General features: G+C 38.5%; 1 protein-coding gene across 2 annotated transcripts in view; it reads left to right on the forward strand.

Moving 5' to 3' along the window:
* The window catches only part of LOC126161516 (leukocyte elastase inhibitor-like), a 147527-nt gene extending 132499 nt beyond the window's left edge, over positions 1–15028 (forward strand). Inside the window, exons 8-9 of one of the 2 annotated variants that reach the window (XM_049917423.1) lie at positions 3430–3564; positions 14646–15028. In XM_049917423.1, the coding sequence (XP_049773380.1) occupies positions 3430–3557 (128 nt within the window). In that variant the 3' untranslated portion in view covers positions 3558–3564; positions 14646–15028. Of the gene's footprint in view, positions 1–3429; positions 3565–14645 lie in introns of those variants that run through there. The other variant, XR_007534927.1, reaches the window with a different exon arrangement.
* The last annotated feature ends 5893 nt before the right edge of the window (positions 15029–20921 follow it).

A 20921-nucleotide genomic window follows, 5' to 3' on the forward strand; every position in this document is an offset into this window, starting at 1 on the left:
GAAATGACAAGCTTCAGATTGGCAGGCCTGATCTTTTAGAGATACTTACAGAAATGGCCTGCGGTTTTGGCCCATCATGGAAATCCAATGGTGTGGCCAGCCATTCATGTGTCGCAGACACCATGCTGAAGAAATGAGACCACAGTGATCAGTCCATGCAAAAGATAACTTCCGCAAATCACTCAGACACAACTCATACACACTGTCTCCGGCCGCTGCATCAGCAATCTTTGAAAATCAGATCCAAACAAGCCACTCCTCACGCTTCCCAGCCTCTCGTCGGCAGCTGTTAGGCTAGTGGCAAGAAGTGGTGGCAGTACGGACTGCAAGTTGAAGGCAGTGGTACAAAGGGGAGAAGCTGCACCCAGCCAACGATGATGGATGACATCTCAGTGAACAAACCATTTCATCTAACAATATTATGAAAGGGAAAGTTGCTACTGACCATATAGCGGAGATGCTGAGTCACAACAAAAAGATCGTCACAAATAAAGCTTTTGGCCAATAAGGCCTTCGTCAAAAATAGATGACAGACCAGCATGCCCATACACACATGACTACAGTCTCAGGCAACTGAAGCCACACTGCGAGCTGTGGCACCAATGCATGATTGGATTGGCAAGCAGTAAGAAGGGAGTAACAGAAAAAGAGAGAAGTAAAAAGACTGAGTATGATGGTGGAATGACGCTTGAATGGGAATGGGGAAAAGGCTTGATGGGTGAGGACAATGACTAAGGAAGGTCCTCACATATCCAGCACCTTCCTTGTTCCTCTTCCAGCCACACATCCCTCATTCCACCATCACACTCAGTCTTTTTACTTCTCTCCGTTTCCACTACCCTCTCCTCCCTCCCCACCTCTTGCCTGCCTTCCGTCTAACCTGCAGCATTTCACTGTCCTTATTATCCTTATTATCCCTCCCCCTCTCCACCCCGGCCTCCTCCTTACTTCTATTCTGTCGCCAAAGGCCTTACTGTTACTGGCCGAAAGCTTTATTTGTGACAGTCTTTTTTGTTGTGCCTATTGGCGACTCAGCATCTCCCTTATATGGTGAGTAGCAACTTCCCTTTCCATAATATTGTTACGTCCCATCCTGGATTAACCATTCCATCTAATGAGACAAAAACAAGATTTTTCCATTCTTTTTTTCCCAAGTTTCCCTGGTATTTCCCTGACACATTTGAAATTCCCTGACATTCCCTGATCTCCAGAACTTGTGGCAAACCTGATTATGCTATGTGAGTCATTCTCTTCCACTTGGATGGGACCTGTGGTAGTAATCGATGACACGTTGACAGCTGCGAACCACCTGCATCCCTTCATGCTTGAAGTCTTCCCTGATGATGATGTCACCTTTCAGCAGTATAATTATCTGTCTCTCAGAGCAAGAGCCATGCTACAATGGTCTTTTGGACCTTTATTTATGTAATTACATGACCTGTGCATAGACATACTTCCACAAACCTACCAACAAGCTGTTGGATCCCTGATATGCAGATCAGTGATGTATTTCATTTCAGAGGTAGACAAACAAGATATTAAGCAGGTGGTCATAATGTTTTAGCTCATCAGTGTATGCATTATGTAGGCTGTGGAACTGTGTATCCCGATTTGCAATTCAGCATAAAAAGGCTCCACTCCCATAATACGTAGCCAGTTGTTTTCCTTTGATAAGTTGACTAACAAAGTACATGGTAGAAGGGCAAAAGCAACTTATACTATAACTGAAAAGGACCTTTCTTCAAAGTAGTGTTGATCGTACTTATTGAATAACTGTCTGATTTGTTGTTGTTTATGCTTTGAAGATGATGATGCAGGAGGAGGAGTAGCAGAAGAAGAAACAACTAATTGTGTCTATAAAAATCACATTAACATTGTAACTGTAAGCATAAAGAAGCAGTTTGTAATGGCAGTAGTTCATTTTTTATGTTTTATAGAAAGTTTTTTTATTGAAATGTGCAGTAATACAGTGTAATGTTGATATTTAAACATTGGCTTATATATTCATACATCTGTTTTGAAGAAGAAAAGAGCCATGAAGTAATCACTTCTGATTAGGAATCCAAACAGAGAGCAGTGAAATCTGTGATCAAAACCAAATGAAGATGACAAGGAAAATTGTCAAAATATTGTGAAGGATTGATCACTTTAACTCAGCTGCAAACCTGGAAACTTGGCAATTATAAATTTTACCTAAAAAGCATGAAAGGTGTGATCACTTTAGGAGCAATGAAAAAGTAGTTATTTTTGACAATTTGTTGCACATTTTTAACTCAAAGCACAATGTAACTCATGAAAATGGCACTTTGTTGTTTCATGACATATGGTACACAATTATAAACAGATGCTGTAGAAACAGTTATAGTTACATTTTTTATTTACAAATAATCTTACAAGAACTTATTCCAATACATGTGACTATTCCCCATAATGGGTGTTTGTTTCTAATGTGTAATTATATTTGATACATATTACTCATTGGAAGTTGCATGCTAATAATTCAGTGTTTTGATTATTATGGGTGACTATGAACGTAATTGGAACTGAGAACTGTACCTCAATAGTCTCACAAAGGAATTACTGTTTTAAAAAAATTAATCAATCAATTAGACAGCAAATAACAATCAGCTGTTTCTAGGCAGTACCTCTGTCAGGTGTTGAAATGAGATCTAGTGACTCAAGTAGTTGTGCCCACTGACTAACATTATTTTTCATCCTATCAATTTGAAGTAGGTGATTGAGAGTTCATCTTCACTGTTCAGTGTTTCCCCAAATGGCTAGTGAAAAAACACTAAGACTGAAGATATTGGTGGGGCAGTGATAGATGTAGAACACTAATGGGTGCTATGTAAAATTTAATTACAATGAAAGAGTTTTTGCTAAACCATATATATCAGCAATAAAGTAAAACAAATAATGGGATGCATTGTATCTGTCTTTCTTTATTTGCCCTTTATCCTAATTATTGTTACTTACATAAACCACGCACTCTGTTTCAGTCATGATTATAGCACTTATAATTTAATGGTACCTGCTTTGCAATGTTGTACAATGGAAAGTACCTGATGCATCGCATTTCATTTCATAGTGGTTTACAGAATGCATTTGTAGCTGTAGAAAAGAGGTGTACTTCATGCACTCGTCAGTACTGGATTCTGTCATAGTGATGAACATAGTCAGCACCACATCACAGTTTGTGACTGAATAGACAATTTCACAGATGGTCAGTGTAATTGTCAGTTAACATGGTTTGAGCCAGCAGCAATCTGTTCATACATAAAGAGTACTTCCTTTATTTAGTGTATATGCCAGTCCCAAGACATGACTCTGTTTCTTGTGGAGAATTGCATTTATAGTTACATATACTATCACAATTGTACTTACAATAGCAAAGAGGTTTACATTAAAATGAATCTCTCTTTTTTGTAGGAGTGTCTTTAGAGCCACGGTTTCTGTCAATGCCAGAAGTGTTCAAGGCTGATCATCCATTCATGTTTATGATAGTTAACAAAACAACCTGGACTATTCTCTTCATGGGACATGTAATGACACTGTGATTTCATGGTATGTAAAATGCATTAAAATATAGAACTGTGCAAATTTAACATTGTTGATTTTTACATTGTCATGCTTTCAAGTGTGTGTGTGTGTGTGTGTGTGTGTGTGTGTGTGTGTGTGTGTGTGTGTGTGTTGGCAGGGAGGAGGGAACGTGGCTGCAAAATGAATTTAGCATGATGCAATTGACTTATTCGTAGTATACTTGTCACACAGAAGTTATAATTACTTTATATGCTGGAGATAGTCATATTATGTGGTGAACAAAGATCAACTTCTAAGTATCCCCCTCCACCCCTCCCCAATTGTTTAAGAATTTTGTTTATCAGCTGATGTTAGTATTAATGAAACCATGAAGTGTGGGATATATTATTGCAGTTTAATGGGACAGAAAAATACTTCTTCCTTGAGCTTGCAAACACACCAGGGTTATGGATAAAAAATTCTCTGTTAACTTGTCACATCAAATTAAGATAAAATTCAGTCTTTTAAAGATTGCTGCCATCATTATCATCAGGGACTAAGTCTGACTGTCATGAAGCTGGTGAGGATCCCATTTTCATGCCAAAGGATGACATTTGATTGGCTACATTATGTCACAGAAATGAAATGTGCTGAGATGGGGTCCTTTATTTCCGTAGATTACATTTGCACTCACTGTTCAGCATTGCTTACATCACCACCATGTACATCATGTGGTAAACTAAGAGAAGTCATCCTCTGCACTCTTGCTTTAACAAGTTCATGCCATCCACACATAGCTGAGGACATATCTGGTGTCTCTAAAGCTGTTGTCACATAGTGTAATTTCCTCTTCTTTTTTAGTTACAGAGTCCCAATAGTTTAATACAAGAGTCAAGTTCTCATATGTCCAAACATAATCTTGTGTTTATTTTTAAAAGGCTGTCCTTGACCACTGTGGGTTTTTCATAAATACTGTATTTAAGGTGACACTGATCTTCAACACAGTGATCAGCTTTAGTCTGTACACAGTGCCCCAAGTAATGTTTTGATTCCTTGCCTGTTTAGGACTCTACCTATGTTACTAGTTCAAATGGCTCTGAGCACTATGGGACTTAACATCTGAGGTCATCAGTCCCCTAGAACTTAGAACTACTTAAACCTAACTAAGGACATCACACACATCCATGCCCGAGGCAGGATTCGAACCTGCAACCGTAGCGGTCGCGCGGTTCCAGACTGAAGCGCCTAGAACCGCTCGGCCACATCAGCCGGCTATATGTTACTAGTTGTTATACTGTAAAATGGAAGCTGTGCCATGTGTTGCTCATCCTGGCTCATTTGAGTGGCATTGTGTTTTGGTTTCCTTGACAGTTGACCTAATTTCACATACAGAATACCCATTCCTGCTGAAGTGCATCATTAAATGATTAATCTTAAAGCTGAGGTGATCTTTGATTGAAATAATTCTGGCCCTGTGTTTTAGAATATTCAGCACAATTTTCTTCTGAGCTCCATGATAAAAACTGCACCCATTGAGATATAGGTCAGGTCCATATGCATTGGTTTTCAATACACAGACATCCATATGCTTTCTGTTCGAGCAGCACATTTAAAAAGAGCAATTCCCACCTCCTTCTTCATCTCTGTTGTAAATCTTAGGTTTAGCTGTATACTTTTCAAGTGGCCAGTGATCTGCTGAAGCACCTCACTGCCGTGCAGCCAGATTAAGAATGAATTGTAAACATATCTGAAGAAGTAGGATGTTTGGAGGGAGGCACTGTTCACACTTGTTCTTTGAATTCCTCCCTAAAAATAAATAAATAAATAAATAAATAGCTAAGACTGGAGAGAGTGATGAACTCATGGCTGTTCCATCAGCCATTTCATAATAATTTGTGTGTCAAAATAATTTTACTACAATTTTCAGGAAGGGAGACATAACTTCACTTAGACATAGCTCCATCTGCTTTGTGAGGTCTACTTACATTTATGAGTTCTTTAACACATAAAGGACCAGATATTTTATTCCAACTTATCACAGTGGCCAGGCATTATGTGCTGTCTGAGTTGCATGCAGCTCAGACAACATAACTGTCTTGCAGGTTCTCTAATCCCCTTTTGGGGCAATCGTTTGACTACACAAAACAGTACTTTTTTGGCTAACTGTTTTGTGTTTGCATGTAACCATAAATAAATTCACATCTCATCAACATTGCATCATTTCTATTTTAAACTTTCAGTGTTTGAACATTAAATATTTCTCCACATCATGAAACAATAATTTTTAATGCAAGCAGAAAAGTACCACTCTTTGTAAATTATAATTGTGGTGTAATTGTAAATGACATTTAAAAGTAATCATCATAATCCACTGTCTTATTGTAAACAACAATAAATGCATTAATCACACAAATTCTGCAGTGCCCATTTGTTAATCTGTTCCTTTGTTATAATATATACTACTGAATTTTCTGAGGTGATCAGCTGAGTGATGACATCGTCATGTTGCAATGTTTCAATGAGTTTCATACCCATTATCTTCAAGCTTTAAGGTGATGGGTACAAAACCCATCGAGACGTTGTGACAAGACAGCACCCCCACTGGGCAAGGGAGAGGTGACCTTATCCTTTACAGTTACTACAGTTACTTTTATTTCATATATTGTATTTAGGTTGGAGGCTATATATGAACAAAGGTTTCTAATACTTTTCTAATGTACTATACTACATAAAACATTTATCTCAATGAAATGGAACTGTACAAAATTTGCAAATATATCTTGTTCCACTTCTTTTTCCACTGGCAGCACTAACTCTGCAGGCTAGGAAATTTCTTCTTCCCATTGTTTGAAATAGACACTGGTTTATGTTACTTCCTTTCACCTGGTAGCCTTACAGATGGATGTTTACATGGTGCTCTTCCTTTTCCACTAGGGGATGGGCTGGACATCACTCTCCCTGGATGCAGAGAAACTTCATCATCATTGTCAGTGATCTAGTGTTTTGCACCAAAAGGAGAAACTGGTTATACAGTATTTTTTCTGGATTCAGGGTATTTAAAAAGGATGACTTTTTTTTCAATTTCATGAATTTTCTTAGAACAGGATAGTATGAAAGGCACTGATCTGCACAGCCCACTCTTTATACATGCACATTGTATTGATTTACACACACACAGGCTTCAATATATCCTCTCTGGTTCTTCTATTTTTCATCCCTGTATATGAGACTGAGGCCTTATAAATTGGTGATATCATTCTGGCATTCCATATGAGGAGAAGAGTGTCATATTTCTGCAGAAAACTGTACCACTTTTCTTCATTCTTGATGCTTCAGTTTTCAGAGTTTGGAGTGAACCTCTGTTCACCCTATAATACCACAGACACTGGTTTTGTTTCTCAGTAGTATCTATGCAGAAGAGGTACTGTTATAATAATTATACTGGTAGATATGGTGCCACCTACCAGGAGGGCTGAGATTTCTTCTCTTCTTCAACATAAATATCCATATTGTGGACATGGCATGTTACTCACACACACAATGCTAACAAGCATTCTCTCCAGTGAATCATCATCCCCCCCCCCCCCCCCCCAAAATCATTCCCTTTCCAAAGACAAATGTTTCTTTAGTTTGTAAAGTGCCCTGAATTTATCAAGGAAATAATCCAGTACAGGTTCAACTGTGAAGAGTCTCCCAGAGCTGTTGTTCTATTTTGCATTGTCATTAAAGTGCAGAATGTCAAAATCTGTTCAGATCTATTGCTACTTAGTCTGTGAAAATATTGGAATAGCTATTAGGGGTCTGTTGACAAGTAATCTTTGCTTCTATCTTTTCTTATGTGTCCTATTAGAGGAATTAGACCAAGGAATTTCTTCTTGCCTCTTCGTGTAATGGGAGACCAATTGAATGCATTAGGCGAAGTTTTACATTTTACTGAGATCCGATCATGGTAGGTGCACAACTCCTTGCAAAACAATTCAAACAAGAAATTGCCAAGCATCAGGCTTATCACAGAGTCTACAGTCACTTTGTGTTGGAAATTTAATGTCCCTAGAATGACCTTCAAACAGTTGCACTTTACAACATGGCTATTCTATGTTTCTTTACAGGTTTAAAAATGCCGCTGCCACTGGAACTGTACTCAAAACCACAAATTCCTTCCTTCACACAGTCAACTGGATATTCATTCCCACCAGGAACATGTAAACACCTATCGGTAAAAGCCTCCAAAATTGTTTCAGATTCATTCATTCCTTTCCATTTTCTGAATAGGACCATCGCTAAAGGCAGGAGGAACTTTGATGGAAATGGTAACTATTGGAAATATCAAAATACACTCACAGTGCCAAATAAGAAAAAGTTACATGAAAGGAATCACATTTGCTATGTTGCCTATGGGTGTAAACACCTAACTAGATGAAATCTACAGGCAGTGTGTAGTAAACAAAGCTATCTCATGATCCGTCTGCAATCAAACGCGCACAAAACATGAGTAAACTCAAACCCTTCCTTAGTGTGTTAATATGGTGTCTATGTGCCCAATTACAGGTGCCAATTACTTAAATACTTTCCAGCTTTTATGCAAGAGAGCCGACAGCACTAACATTTGCTCTCAGTGGTACACCATATTTGTGTGTCTTAGGGAAACCATACCACATGGGTGGCCTAGGTGCACTTGGCCTTAAATTATTCACAAGTTCATCAGAGAGGCCAGAGTTCTTTTGTAGCTCCCCTGTTGTCCTGTTAAGTGTCAATGTGGGATCTCATTTAAGAGTCCAGTATGCGCTGTCTTCCAATAATAAACATGCTTTCTTATGATAATCTGTAGCATTATGATCATCTGTAACATTGAGGATGACTGTAGCATTGCATTCCCCTTGTCAGCCAGTAAAACAACTAATTTTTATCCTTCTCCAGTGATGCCAGTTCTTGTTTCCCCACCTTGCTAATACTGGACTTTTTCTGGGGGCAGGAGTGGCAAGCCTCATCTCAGCTGCCACTTCCTAAGGGAGAAGACACACTGCTTGTTCCACACCACTGGTAATTTCACCAACTTGTAGTGTTAATGGAGGTGGAGCAAAATTCAGGTCTTTGCTGAGAACTGAAATAGTGGCTTTGTCAAGTTCCTGCTGGAGATGTTGATGATAGTACAGTGAACAGCGGTAGTCCTTGTTCACAGTTAACCCTTAACTAGTATCACACAATCTTGTAATGTAACTGGTATCTTATTAGAGACCATATAGTTTTCTTCATTGCATAATATGCTACAGTTTTTTCCTTATATGTCTCAACATTATGTGTAACAGCAGTAGCTAACATTTTCCAAATTAAAAATCTATGACATACACATCAAAAATTTATGAAAATACACGTGTTTTGTTTGTCAGTTATCAGCGAAACACTTTCCACATATTGTTTTGGTGCACTCCAAGCAGATCAGTTTCACACAGTTCTGGCATGGATACTTTGTTCTCTTCAGTTTGGGCCTGCAATACTAGTACATTTTACAATTCTATAAAAAAAAAAAAAAAAAAAAACAGTATGTTCAGGTTTCTCTCTTTCATCATCCATCTTTACAATTCTCCTCAAGTAGAATGTTAGCTCATGTGGAAGACTTTTCAACTGATTAGAGCTTTGACATATATGTGTGTACACCCACAACTTTCCAGGTGTTATCATAAAATCAAGTTTGGCCATTTTCTAAACATCAGAATAGAATTGATGAAGAATGAGAACACTGGAACCACATCCCACATCAATAATTGTAAAAATAGTGCCATTTCTAGCAAATGAGTTCTTCTGCTGGCTGGGTAGTTCATGCTCTTCTGATCTAGCCTCATAGCACCATCTTTAGTTAAATTATTAAAAAAAAAGTCCGACTTACATATGTCCAAATCATCAGTCATGGAGTGGTGCGTGGGTGGAAAAATTGTTGCTTTTTACATTTTAAGTACATAAGAAAATAATGTTCTCTGTGAAGCCATAAATAGTACACTACTCTGCATGTTTCTTACTTGGTTGAAACTGTGGTGGTATCTTTCTTATTTTTCATCACAGCTCCCACATACTGGTTCTATTTTCAGAAGTTCATTGACAAGTTCAGTAGAGCTGAACAAAAGTTCAAAGTGATATTTTAGGGTATCTTTTGGATTGGTCTGGTGAGCTTCAGTACCAATTGTATGGGAATGCTCAGTTTCTGTTACCTTGCAGAGAGATTTTGTTCAGCACTGCATGTCTTTGAATAAATGTGGGTGTAGTATAAGTACTGGGTCCTGCTGTATGTCATACAAATAATCTTTAACCCATATTTTACTGGTTTTCTTTGCATTTACTTTGAAAACCTACAATGACTGTCAAAATTCAAAACCATTTCATCAATACACACAGTAAAACCTGGAGAATAACACTGAAGACAGTTCTCAGTAAATATATTAAAATTTTTCACACTGTTACAGTTGCATCATCCTTTTTTTCCCTGTTACCTGGATTGCTGAAATGAAGAGCTGTCAATAAACAAAGAACCTTTCCTTGGTCATAGGACCATGAAAAAATCATGGCTGGTTCCATTTGCTGAGAAAAGCTTACCTGCGATTCATTATTGGATTTGAAGATTGCTATGAATACGAGTAATCATATGAAAGCTTTCAGTTCAAGAACATTAATGTCATGTATGAAAGATAGGTTCTTTCAAGAGCACTTTACTCCAGTTCTACCAGTTTCATTGTTCAACCAGTGCAGGATCTCGTCTAAAATGTCTTAAGTGAAAAGTAGACCTCATACTTGTTAAACATCTGGATTTCTACCTGAAGCATTAGCCTTAGGTTGCAAACCAGGAATCTGCAACACAATGTTACGCTGTCTGGTTTTGATATTAGTTGGTGGTTATCCTTTTCTCCTGGTGAAGTGGTTTCAAATGCATTCCGAAGTTCGGTTCATTTACTCTTGGAACTCGATGAGAATAACCAGTCTGTTCAAGTTGTTTTGAAGGGCAGAAGGACTTAGTTGTGCTTACATTTTGTGTGAATTAATCAAGAGACACTGTCAGTAATAACTATAATATCTCACATCATAATTATCACAATAAACATGAAATAATGGTAAATACATCTGTCTGATGATAATCGTGGAACTGGTGTCGTACATCTGTGAGATGTCTTCGTGATTTACTGGGCATTTACTGAAGATAAAATACGACAAACAGCACATTATTTTCACTGTAGAAACCAACACTCCAACTGTAAGGTATATGGAGAGAAAACGTGAAATGACACAAGAAGGGGAGGGGATGACCATCAGATAATTCGATAGATGTTTCACAGACATCTGATACTAGTTGAGGGTTGAAATGCTAAAATTTATCAGCCTGTTTCTTCCTTGTATTGGTTAAATTATAGTGTTTATGTGCAGCCAAAGTCATATATACCCATTCCCAATTCCATGGTGAGAGCTGCTGACAAAAATAGATGGCAACTAAATAAGGAACAAGCATTGGCATCAAGTTCATACCTCATAAGACATGGCCTCTTGTTGCTGATAGCATAGTTCGAATAAAATATTGTTCACTGCAGCAGCTCTTGTATGATGCCTGACCACTGCAAAATTTGGTATGAAAAGTCACAATACTCAGGAGCTGTGTTTGCTTATGCACAACTTCTAAGGCTGATGGATGCTGCATGTTATGTTATCTCTATAGAAGAAACTAACATGGCTACAAAGCATTTCACAATGGAGTCTTTGGATTAAGAGCTAATTTTCCCCCTGAAATTTGGATAAAGTCCCAAACTTTCGATGACTAAACAGATAAGGATCTAAATTGTTGAAGGAGAATGGAGATTACCAGTTGACAAGAATGCTATGTTTAATCTCAATGCTACAGGTTATAAGGATGTGTGTATTATTGGAAGGTAGCACATACTGGATTCTTGAATGGGATGCTGCATCGACACTTAACATGAAGATAGGGCAGCTGATAAAGAACCTTGGCCTCACTGACAAACTTGTGAAGAATTTAGGACCAAGAGCAGCAACACTAGATTGTATGGCCTGTGTAAAATACATAAAGATGATATACCTCTGGGAGTATTATTGGCTGGCAAAATATTTAACTAATAGGCCATTGCAGAGACAATACTAAGAACTTATAAATGTTTGCAGACATTAAAAAGCAGACGAGTATATGCCCAAGCGAAGTCCTGGTGAGTCATGGTCTCCTTTTTTATGAAGTTACTGGTAAAAAGTAAACAATTGGCCTCTCATTTCTCCTCTGAAAATTGTAAAATTGTTAGGTACACCTTAACTTCAACATTTTTTGAATGGTGGAAATTATTATGGAATGACTGATGAAACAGCCATGAGTGTGCCACTGTCATTGACCATGGATAATTTTGAAGAATGAGTTTCTTCACATATGCTGATGATACAATTTTAGTCTGGCTGCAAGGCAATGAAATGCTGCAGCAGTTCATCAGCCATATGAATGAGATACATCCAAATGTAAGATTTACAGCAGAGATGGAGGAGGATGGGAAGTTGGCCTCCCTAGATGTGTGTGTAGAATGGGAAGCAGATAAATGACACAGCCATTCTGTGTATTAAAAACCAATGCATGTGGACCTAATATCTCAACAGTTGTAGTTTTTGCCATCTAGCTCAAAAGAGAGTGATGCTAAACACCCTAATGCACTGTTTTGGATAAATAATCATCTGGTGATGGTATTCAGAAGTAAACAGGTATTCTGTCGGCAATATGCAATCAGGGCTGTTGAGGAAACAAAGATGTGATGCTGTTCAACCAAGCTAGGAGCACCAAACATAGCATGGCTGTCATTGTGCAGTGAAACAAATAGCAAGATGGGTAGAGTCCTTTACAGGCAAGAAATCAGACCGGTCTTCCAGCCATGCGGGAAAATTACAGATGGGTCACAACCTGTTGAAGGTAATCTCTCCCTGAGAGTACCAGGAATGTACAATATCCTTGTGAAGGTGGCAGCAGTTAACATAGTGCTGTCTTTATGGACTATTACCAGTCACTGTGTTGAACATCAGGGTCACCTTAAATACAAGATTTTGGAAAAAATGTATGGTGGTCAATTCTCTGAGCATAAAAGTGGGAGCCTCACCAGTTTCATAAGTCAGGCCTGATGATGATGATGATGATGACGGAAGAGGCAATCACTGAAAGCTTTAGATTTTATTTGAATTTGACGCGGCAAGTTATCAAGAACTTTCGATTGAAAGGCTCTTTTGCAGATGTCTTTGTAAGCCGACCACTACTGTGTTTCAAAGAACTGTCTACTATTGTACTGTATATCAACAGATAATGTGTCAGAATCGTATTGAAAACTTTATGTGCAATTTTTCTGTGAAATCTCGATGTCCATATTTTCTCAGGAACCTGTTATGAGGGAACTGCCCCTCCCATTTATCTTCAGTTTGAGCACCGACTGTCGTACCTCTGTCTGTTCTTAAGAATAATCATGATTACAATGCCTTCTTTATTCCATGCACAAATTAAAGGCACAATCATACGAAAGTGACATGTATTTGAATTTTCATTTATGTATTTCCTGAATTGTGACTGCTTATCCCCAAATGTTAGCACAGTTGAATAGGAGCACCAGTACTTAAAATTCTATGCAATACAACAGAAGCAACAGAATTTTATGGAATTGTGTGAACTTCCCATTCCACTTCTCTGACCCCTTCCCCCTCACTGTCAGCACATATGATCTTGTATGGGCATAATGTAATAAATACACTGACAGAAATGGTAGTGGAACCACAAAGCACTAGTCTGATACTGAACATACCTCATTGCGAAGTTCATCACATAACAGGCATATAAACTTCAATACCTTTCAAGAACTTATAGCTCCCCTACCCTACTATCCCTCCCCCTCCCCGACCCAGCCTCCTCCTTACCCCCGTCGCCACTCCCATCATGCACTGATCCTGTTGCTTGCAGTGTGGTTTCAGTTGCCTGAAACTGCAGTCGTGCGTGTCAGTTTTGTGTGTGTGTGTGTGTCTACATCTATTGTTGACGAAGGCCTTAATATCCAAAAGCTTTATCTGTGGCAGTCTTTGTTGTGCCTATCTGCAACTCAGCATTTCCACTATAACGTGAAAGCAACTTCCCTTTTCATGATATTGGTACATACCAGAATTATGCATGGAAATGTAACAGACTGAAATTTGACACAGTTGGTACAATCTCTCATCCCAACAATCTGTTGGGAGAGCAAATAAGATATAAAAAGGATGAGAAAGTAAATAAATTTGAGTAAACGGCTTTGAGGGTGTGGTAACTCAGAAAAGATAAACAGAAATTTAGTAGCAAAGGGTAATATTAATTTTACATTAAAAAACTAGAAACCCGCCTCGATTGCGAAAAAAGCACCTAGGTTTCGGTGTAGATAACTACACCTTCTTCAGAACAATAAAACCCACAAGTGCCTAAGAAGACCTTTGTCAATGATTAAAAGAACACCATAGCTATACATTTATAAATGGAAAAAAAGAGAAAACACAAACAGTACATATGTACAAAATCTAAACCGTTACTTAACTTAATGGTGTAACCTCCACCTCACAGCGGCCTATGTTCGATGGAGGTTACACCATTAAGTTAAGTAACGGTTTAGACTTTGTACATATGTACTGTTTGTGTTTTCTCTATTTTTCATTTATAAATGTATAGCTATGGTGTTCTTTTAATCATTGACAAAGATCTTCTTAGGCACTTGTGGGTTTTATTGTTCTGAAGAAGGTGTAGTTATCCGCGCCGAAACCTAGGTTAACACTAGGTGCTTTTTTCGCAATCAAGGCGGGTTTCTAGTTTTTTAACATATTAACCAATGATTGCTGACACGCTGTGATGTTGAAGGTTCTTAATATTAATTTTCAGGTTTTTTTCTGTGGTAGTATGTGTCAGTCTTTGTGGAGAAACTTCTCCAAAATGCTGTTTGCTGTCTCTTTTTCCACAAAACAGTCTTAGTGAAACATACGTACTGTCATTTAACATTTTCACCCTTTAACATTCATCTGTGACTATCATTATTTTGTGTTATTTCTTGTTGGTCATGTGCTGTAAGAAAACTAATGTCATTTTTGTTTTTCATTTCCTACAGCTGCTACCTGGCATCGAATAAAGGTTCACAGCAGAAGCTCTCATATGGTTACCTGATTATCAAAACATTTACCAAATTGAAGAAAGAGTGTGTGTGTGTGTGTGTGTGTGTGTGTGTGTGTGTGTGTGTGTGTGTGCGCGCATGGGTATAGGCAAGTGTGTGTGCAGACACATGTGCTTAGTACTTGAATGGGCACACAGTCAAGAGTGTTTGTGTCATCTAGTTTGTTACTTCCTAAATTATTTTGATAATGTGTAAAAAAATTATTATATGTGCAAAGAGCAATATATGTACTGCAGTTAAATAACCGACATCCCTCCTGTCTTCTCTCTACCAACAGGGTCTATTCTCTCTCTCTCTCTCTCTCTCTCTGCATTCTTATTCGTAACTCCTATTTTCAAATTTTGAATAAATAATTTGAAAGATAGTAAGTGAAGCGAGATTCTTTTTTCAGACACAGCAATGTATAACACCTCTAATCATTTCAGGAATATTCACCAGGTCGGGTTTTATTTTTATAGCACCCTTGATTTAGAGTTTCACAATTTTTAACTATTGTATAATTATGTAAGCTACAGGTAATTCAGACAATTAGCTTAACTTTGCTTAACATGTCGATTGCTGCATGCATGACTTCAGGCCTCTGGTGTGCACACGTCAATGGTAAGACTTTGCTGTGGTTGTTACTGGCCTCATGGCAGTCAGTGTGTTAATACAGGGGCTTCTCCACTCCCAAACCTAATATTTGGATAAGTTAACTAACATACGGGGATGGATGAAATATAAACAAGCTTTTTGAATTGCACACCTACTGAATGCACAGCATGAGGAGATCTGGCTAGCAGGGAACACTGGCATTGGGATGCTTCTTCATTTTCCCTGTGTTCAGTAGCTGTTGCAATGAGCAAAAGAGGGTTGCACTTACTACTGCATAAAACTTCATAATCAAGTTTTTGATGTTTGAGGATGTTAATTCTGCTGAAATGTTTTGCCTTTTACTCCCACAGTATGGGAAAGGAAGAAAGGATAAAATTGTGTTTAAAATGACATACTTGTGCCATTCTCACACCGGTGCCACACTTTATTTTTATAGCACCCTTGATTTAGAGTTTCACAATTTTTAACTATTGTATAATTATGTAAGCTACAGGTAATTCAGACAATTAGCTTAACTTTGCTTAACATGTCGATTGCTGCATGCATGACTTCAGGCCTCTGGTGTGCACACGTCAATGGTAAGACTTTGCTGTGGTTGTTACTGGCCTCATGGCAGTCAGTGTGTTAATACAGGGGCTTCTCCACTCCCAAACCTAATATTTGGATAAGTTAACTAACATACGGGGATGGATGAAATATAAACAAGCTTTTTGAATTGCACACCTACTGAATGCACAGCATGAGGAGATCTGGCTAGCAGGGAACACTGGCATTGGGATGCTTCTTCATTTTCCCTGTGTTCAGTAGCTGTTGCAATGAGCAAAAGAGGGTTGCACTTACTACTGCATAAAACTTCATAATCAAGTTTTTGATGTTTGAGGATGTTAATTCTGCTGAAATGTTTTGCCTTTTACTCCCACAGTATGGGAAAGGAAGAAAGGATAAAATTGTGTTTAAAATGACATACTTGTGCCATTCTCACACCGGTGCCACACTGCAGAACATTAAGACTATTTGTGAACTTTTCTAAAGTGATAGTCTCTTAAATTTGTTTGAAATCCTTAGGAAATTTCAAATGAGCTATGGAAATTGTTCAACCATTCAGAATGAGTTGAGATTCCAGAATGTGTCAACTCATTGGTTTCTCCTAATTTGCTGAATGAAGAGCAGAAATCTGCACAAATTACAATTTCTTGGCCAATTCTCATGAGCAACCGGGAGGAGGTGATGCTTTTTTGGCAAAAATCAATATGTATGATGAGACTTTTGTCTACCATTACAACCTCAGATTGAAGAATGCTAATATGGAGTGGTGGATGAGTGAATATTGGTGGAAGCTAATAAATGTTTGTCTGCTGGTAACTTTATAGCCATGGCAATCTGGGATTGCAAATGCATTCTCCTGGTCAATTTCCTTTGGGTATTCAGACTATTAACCCTAGCACCACTAAGCTCGGATCTTTCACAGGGATGCCTAAGGGTGGGAGGAGCAAATTTAAATAACTCACAAACATTATAAAACCATGACAGCACTACTCTTGATATTTTTCTACATTTACCTAAATTCTTGCTTCTTCACTCCAACAAACAGATATATTACACAAATAAAACAAATACTGCAGGCAATTTTTGCCTCTTCCCCCCCCCCCCCCCCCCCCAGTGGTGCTAGAGTTAATACTGCCTTCTACTGCTATCTCCTTCACCAAGTCTGAGCTGCCTACAATCAAAAAGTACAGCACCCAGGTCAAAAGCACGCTTCCGGAAGTTCTGCAAAGCTTGTGTTTCCAAAAAAGTGCGTTAGTCCTCCATGATAATCCCAGACTGCACACTGCTATGATAACCAATAAGGATTGGCCCATATGTACTTGACTGCCTTGTATATCTAGCCTACAGTTCAGGCCTGTCACCCTATGATTTCCACTTTTTTTGATAGCTGAAGAAAACTCTCCTTGCAAAGCACTTCATGAAAAATGCAGAGGTGCAACAGTTTGTGTACAGCTGCCTTCCTTCTTTGAAAATGACATGAAGTAATTTGCTAGCTGGTGATTACATAGAAAATTTTTTTAAATGTAGATTGGAATTAATCTTGAATAGTAACACTGTTACAACAATATTCATTTATATTTCATCCAATATTTGTCATGTTACAATATTTTTGATAGTTCTCATGTCATTTCCAATCCAGGATAGAATATAAATGTCTAAGTGAGAAGATATAACTACTTGGTGATTTAAGGAGGCCTTAAGCAGCAGAATGACACAAAAAGATACGAAGTAGTAGCTGACTTTCCAGACTGAGTTCTTCATCAAATAGTTAAATGTGCTCTCTCAAACACTGGAAAATCCAGGATGGAGTAACAGCAATATTAAAAAGATATATTATTACCATATGGAGTGCTGTTGAGTCACAGACTGCCACAGTGAAAAAGAATATTCAGTTTTTGGACTAAGCTTTTCATCAGAAGTAGAATGCACACACACACACACACACACACACACACACACAAGACCATTGTCATCTCTGGGTACTTACATCTGACTGCAACTGTGTGTAAGCAGCAGTGTAGCTGTGCTGGGTGGTGGGGTACAGGTGGGGAGGGGGAGAGGTATCAGGATAGGTGTGAGGAGAGATGCTAGTGCTGCCTGTTGGAGCATCCAAGCATGTGCTGGGGACAGGATAGAGCTGTTAGGTGGAACAGTATTGTGAGACTGCACTGGGAAAAGGGGGGGGGGGGGGCGAGATTAGAAAAGATTATGCAGGTCTGTCAGGGGTTGGTAGCATAGAAGGTGTATCATAGTAATGGCAAGGGACTGGCAAGGGAATAAGCAGGTAAAGGAGAGGGACTGGCTGGGATGCCTTCTACATGTGGTAGCAATCTATTCTTTCCATATTGTTGTTAAATTTGGTTGTGTAAAGGTCTGAAAAATGTCCACATGGTTCATGCCAAACTTTTTTCTGAGGGCCAATGGGACAAATTGTGGAGCATGCCGCTCAGCATAACATAGTCAACTTTAGCAGCTGTTTTACAATATGTGTCATCTGTATATTCCTTAGTGACACTTATTCTGAAATTTCCAAGTGGAACTGTCCCTCCAACACATTCCTCATTCATGCAAGCCCACTCCCTTGCTTTTTCTTTATTCTGTACTCCTCCTGCCTCAATTCTCACATCTGTTCCTACTGTACACCACATCCCTGCCCCCATGGGAACTTCACTCTCACTATAGATAATATCTGCTCCACTAATCCGTCCCTTCCCCCCCCCCCCCCCCCACCACCACCACCACCACCACCACCACCTTTCCATCCCAAAGTTACAGTCATTTCACCTGCATATACTTACATGTTCCAGACTGAATCTTTGCTAAACCCATCCTCTGAAGGCCATGCTGATTTGATTTTCTTTCTCATACTTCTCCAGCTGTGATTTTCCATGTATAAAGACCTCTTGGTCTATGGCATCCTGACTGTCAAACTTTTTTGTGCTTTCTTAAATCCTTTAACAATATTTGACGTCCCCTAATGTCACATCATCTTGATAGTTGGTCGAATTTTGATCCAATAGCAGTTGAATTGTTTGTTAAATATTATTGTTTGTTAAATATTTTTGCACGCATACACAGCTGTTGTTTAGGATTTGTAGGTCCCAAATCACATATAATGCTCTCAAGACATTCATTTTGCAAAATCTTAACTTTTTTGAACAGCAAGTAAAAAAATTTTGAACTGTCTCAATACTACATGCAAGCACTTCCATAATCTGCACCTACATGATCACTCTGCACTTCACAATTAAGAGCCTGGCAGAGGGTTCCTCGAATCACCTTCAAGCTACTACTTTACTGTTCCACTTTTGAACAGAGAGCATGAAAAATGAACACTTAAATATTTCTGTGTGAGCTCTGATTTCTCTTATTTTATTATGGTGATCATTTCTCCCTATGTAAGTGGGTGTCAATAAAATATTTTTCACAGTCTGAGGAAAGATGGTGATTGAAATTCTATGAGAAGGTCGTACACAGCGAAAACTGCTTTGTTTTAATGACTGTCACCCCAACTCGTGTATCATATCCAAGGCATACTCTCCCCTACTTTGTGATAATACAAAAGAAGTTGCTCTTCTTTAAACTTTTTTGATATCCTCTGTCAATCCTATCTGATGTGGATCCCACACCTCACAATAATACTCCAAAAGATGGTGGACAAGCATAGTGTAAGCAGTCTCTTCAGTAAACCTGTTACATTTTCTAAGTGTTCTGCCAGTAAATACGATTGTAATCCCTAAGTATTTACTTTAGTTTACAGCCTTTAGACTTGTGTGATTTATCGTGTAACAGAAATTTAGTTGATTCTTTTTTGTGCTCATGTGGATGCTTTCACACTTTTCGTGATTTAGAGTCAATTGCCACTTTTTGCACCATACAGATATCTTCTCTGCATCATTTTGCAATTCATTTTGATCATTTGATGACATTACATGATGGTAAGCAACAGAATGTAAGTGGACTGCTGAGATTGTCTCCTAAATCTTTTTGTAGGTTCAGGAATAACAGAGGACCTACTGTATTTACTTGAATCTAAGCCCCGCTTTTCTCCCGGTTTTTGTAATCCAAAAAACTGCCTGTGGCTTAGAATTGAGTGCAAAGTAATGTACTAAAGAGATGTCTGCAAAGATTTTCAAACGGAGGAAAATTTTGGCTAAACTCTCGTTCAGAACATCTTCTATCATACGCAGTATGTTATTTGGTTCTTGTTGATCATTATCAAAGAAAGCAGCAGTGTAAGTGACAACAAATAGCAGTCTCTTGCCTTTGCTTTGCATATGAGGCAATTCCTCTCTTTGCTTTGCATATGAGGCAATTCCTCTCCCTTTTTTTTTTTTTTTTTATAGTAAGCGGCAGTAGCGCACACACAAGCGAATCATGCCGCGAGGTCGTAAACGCTCATTATCAGAATGCGACAAACAATGCATGACACAGTACAATAATGCAGTTTCAGCTTAGAGTGACGTAAACACCTATAACAAAGAGAATGGCACTTATCAGATCAAAGCACATAAAGCAATCGATTCAAACCAGACGAAGCACGTCAAAAAGGAAGGGTACCCATATAAATACGGACTGAGCGCCTGATACATAGCAATGGCTACTTTGTAAATCTTAACTGTTAAGCTTACGACTCGAACCAAACTACTGTAGCTGTTGTATCTTTATCCCTTCGACCTAAATTGTGTCTCATGTTACAATGGACCAACTTGTTTCGATTTGGAGGTGTGGTCTAAGACTTTTCTCTCGTCTTGAATTACGAGTCTCAAATTCCAGGTGCGGCTTAGATTCGGGAAAATTATTTTTCCTTGATTTTGAGTCTCATTTTTCAGGTGTGGCTTAGATTCGAGTAAATACAGTAGAACACTTCCTTGGGAAATGCCAGATATTACTTCTGTTTTACTCAATAACTTTCCATCAGTTATTATGAACTGTGGCCTTTCTGAAAGGAAATCATGAATCCAGTCACATAACTGAGACTCCATAGGCATAAAACTTAATTAGAAGTTGCTTGTCCTTTGGGAAATCTAAAAATATGGAATCAATTTGACATCCCCGTTTGGTAGCACTCAT

The sequence above is a fragment of the Schistocerca cancellata genome, chromosome 2 (genome assembly GCF_023864275.1).
Source record: "Schistocerca cancellata isolate TAMUIC-IGC-003103 chromosome 2, iqSchCanc2.1, whole genome shotgun sequence".
In the NCBI taxonomy this organism is placed as follows: Eukaryota; Metazoa; Arthropoda; class Insecta; order Orthoptera; family Acrididae; genus Schistocerca; species Schistocerca cancellata.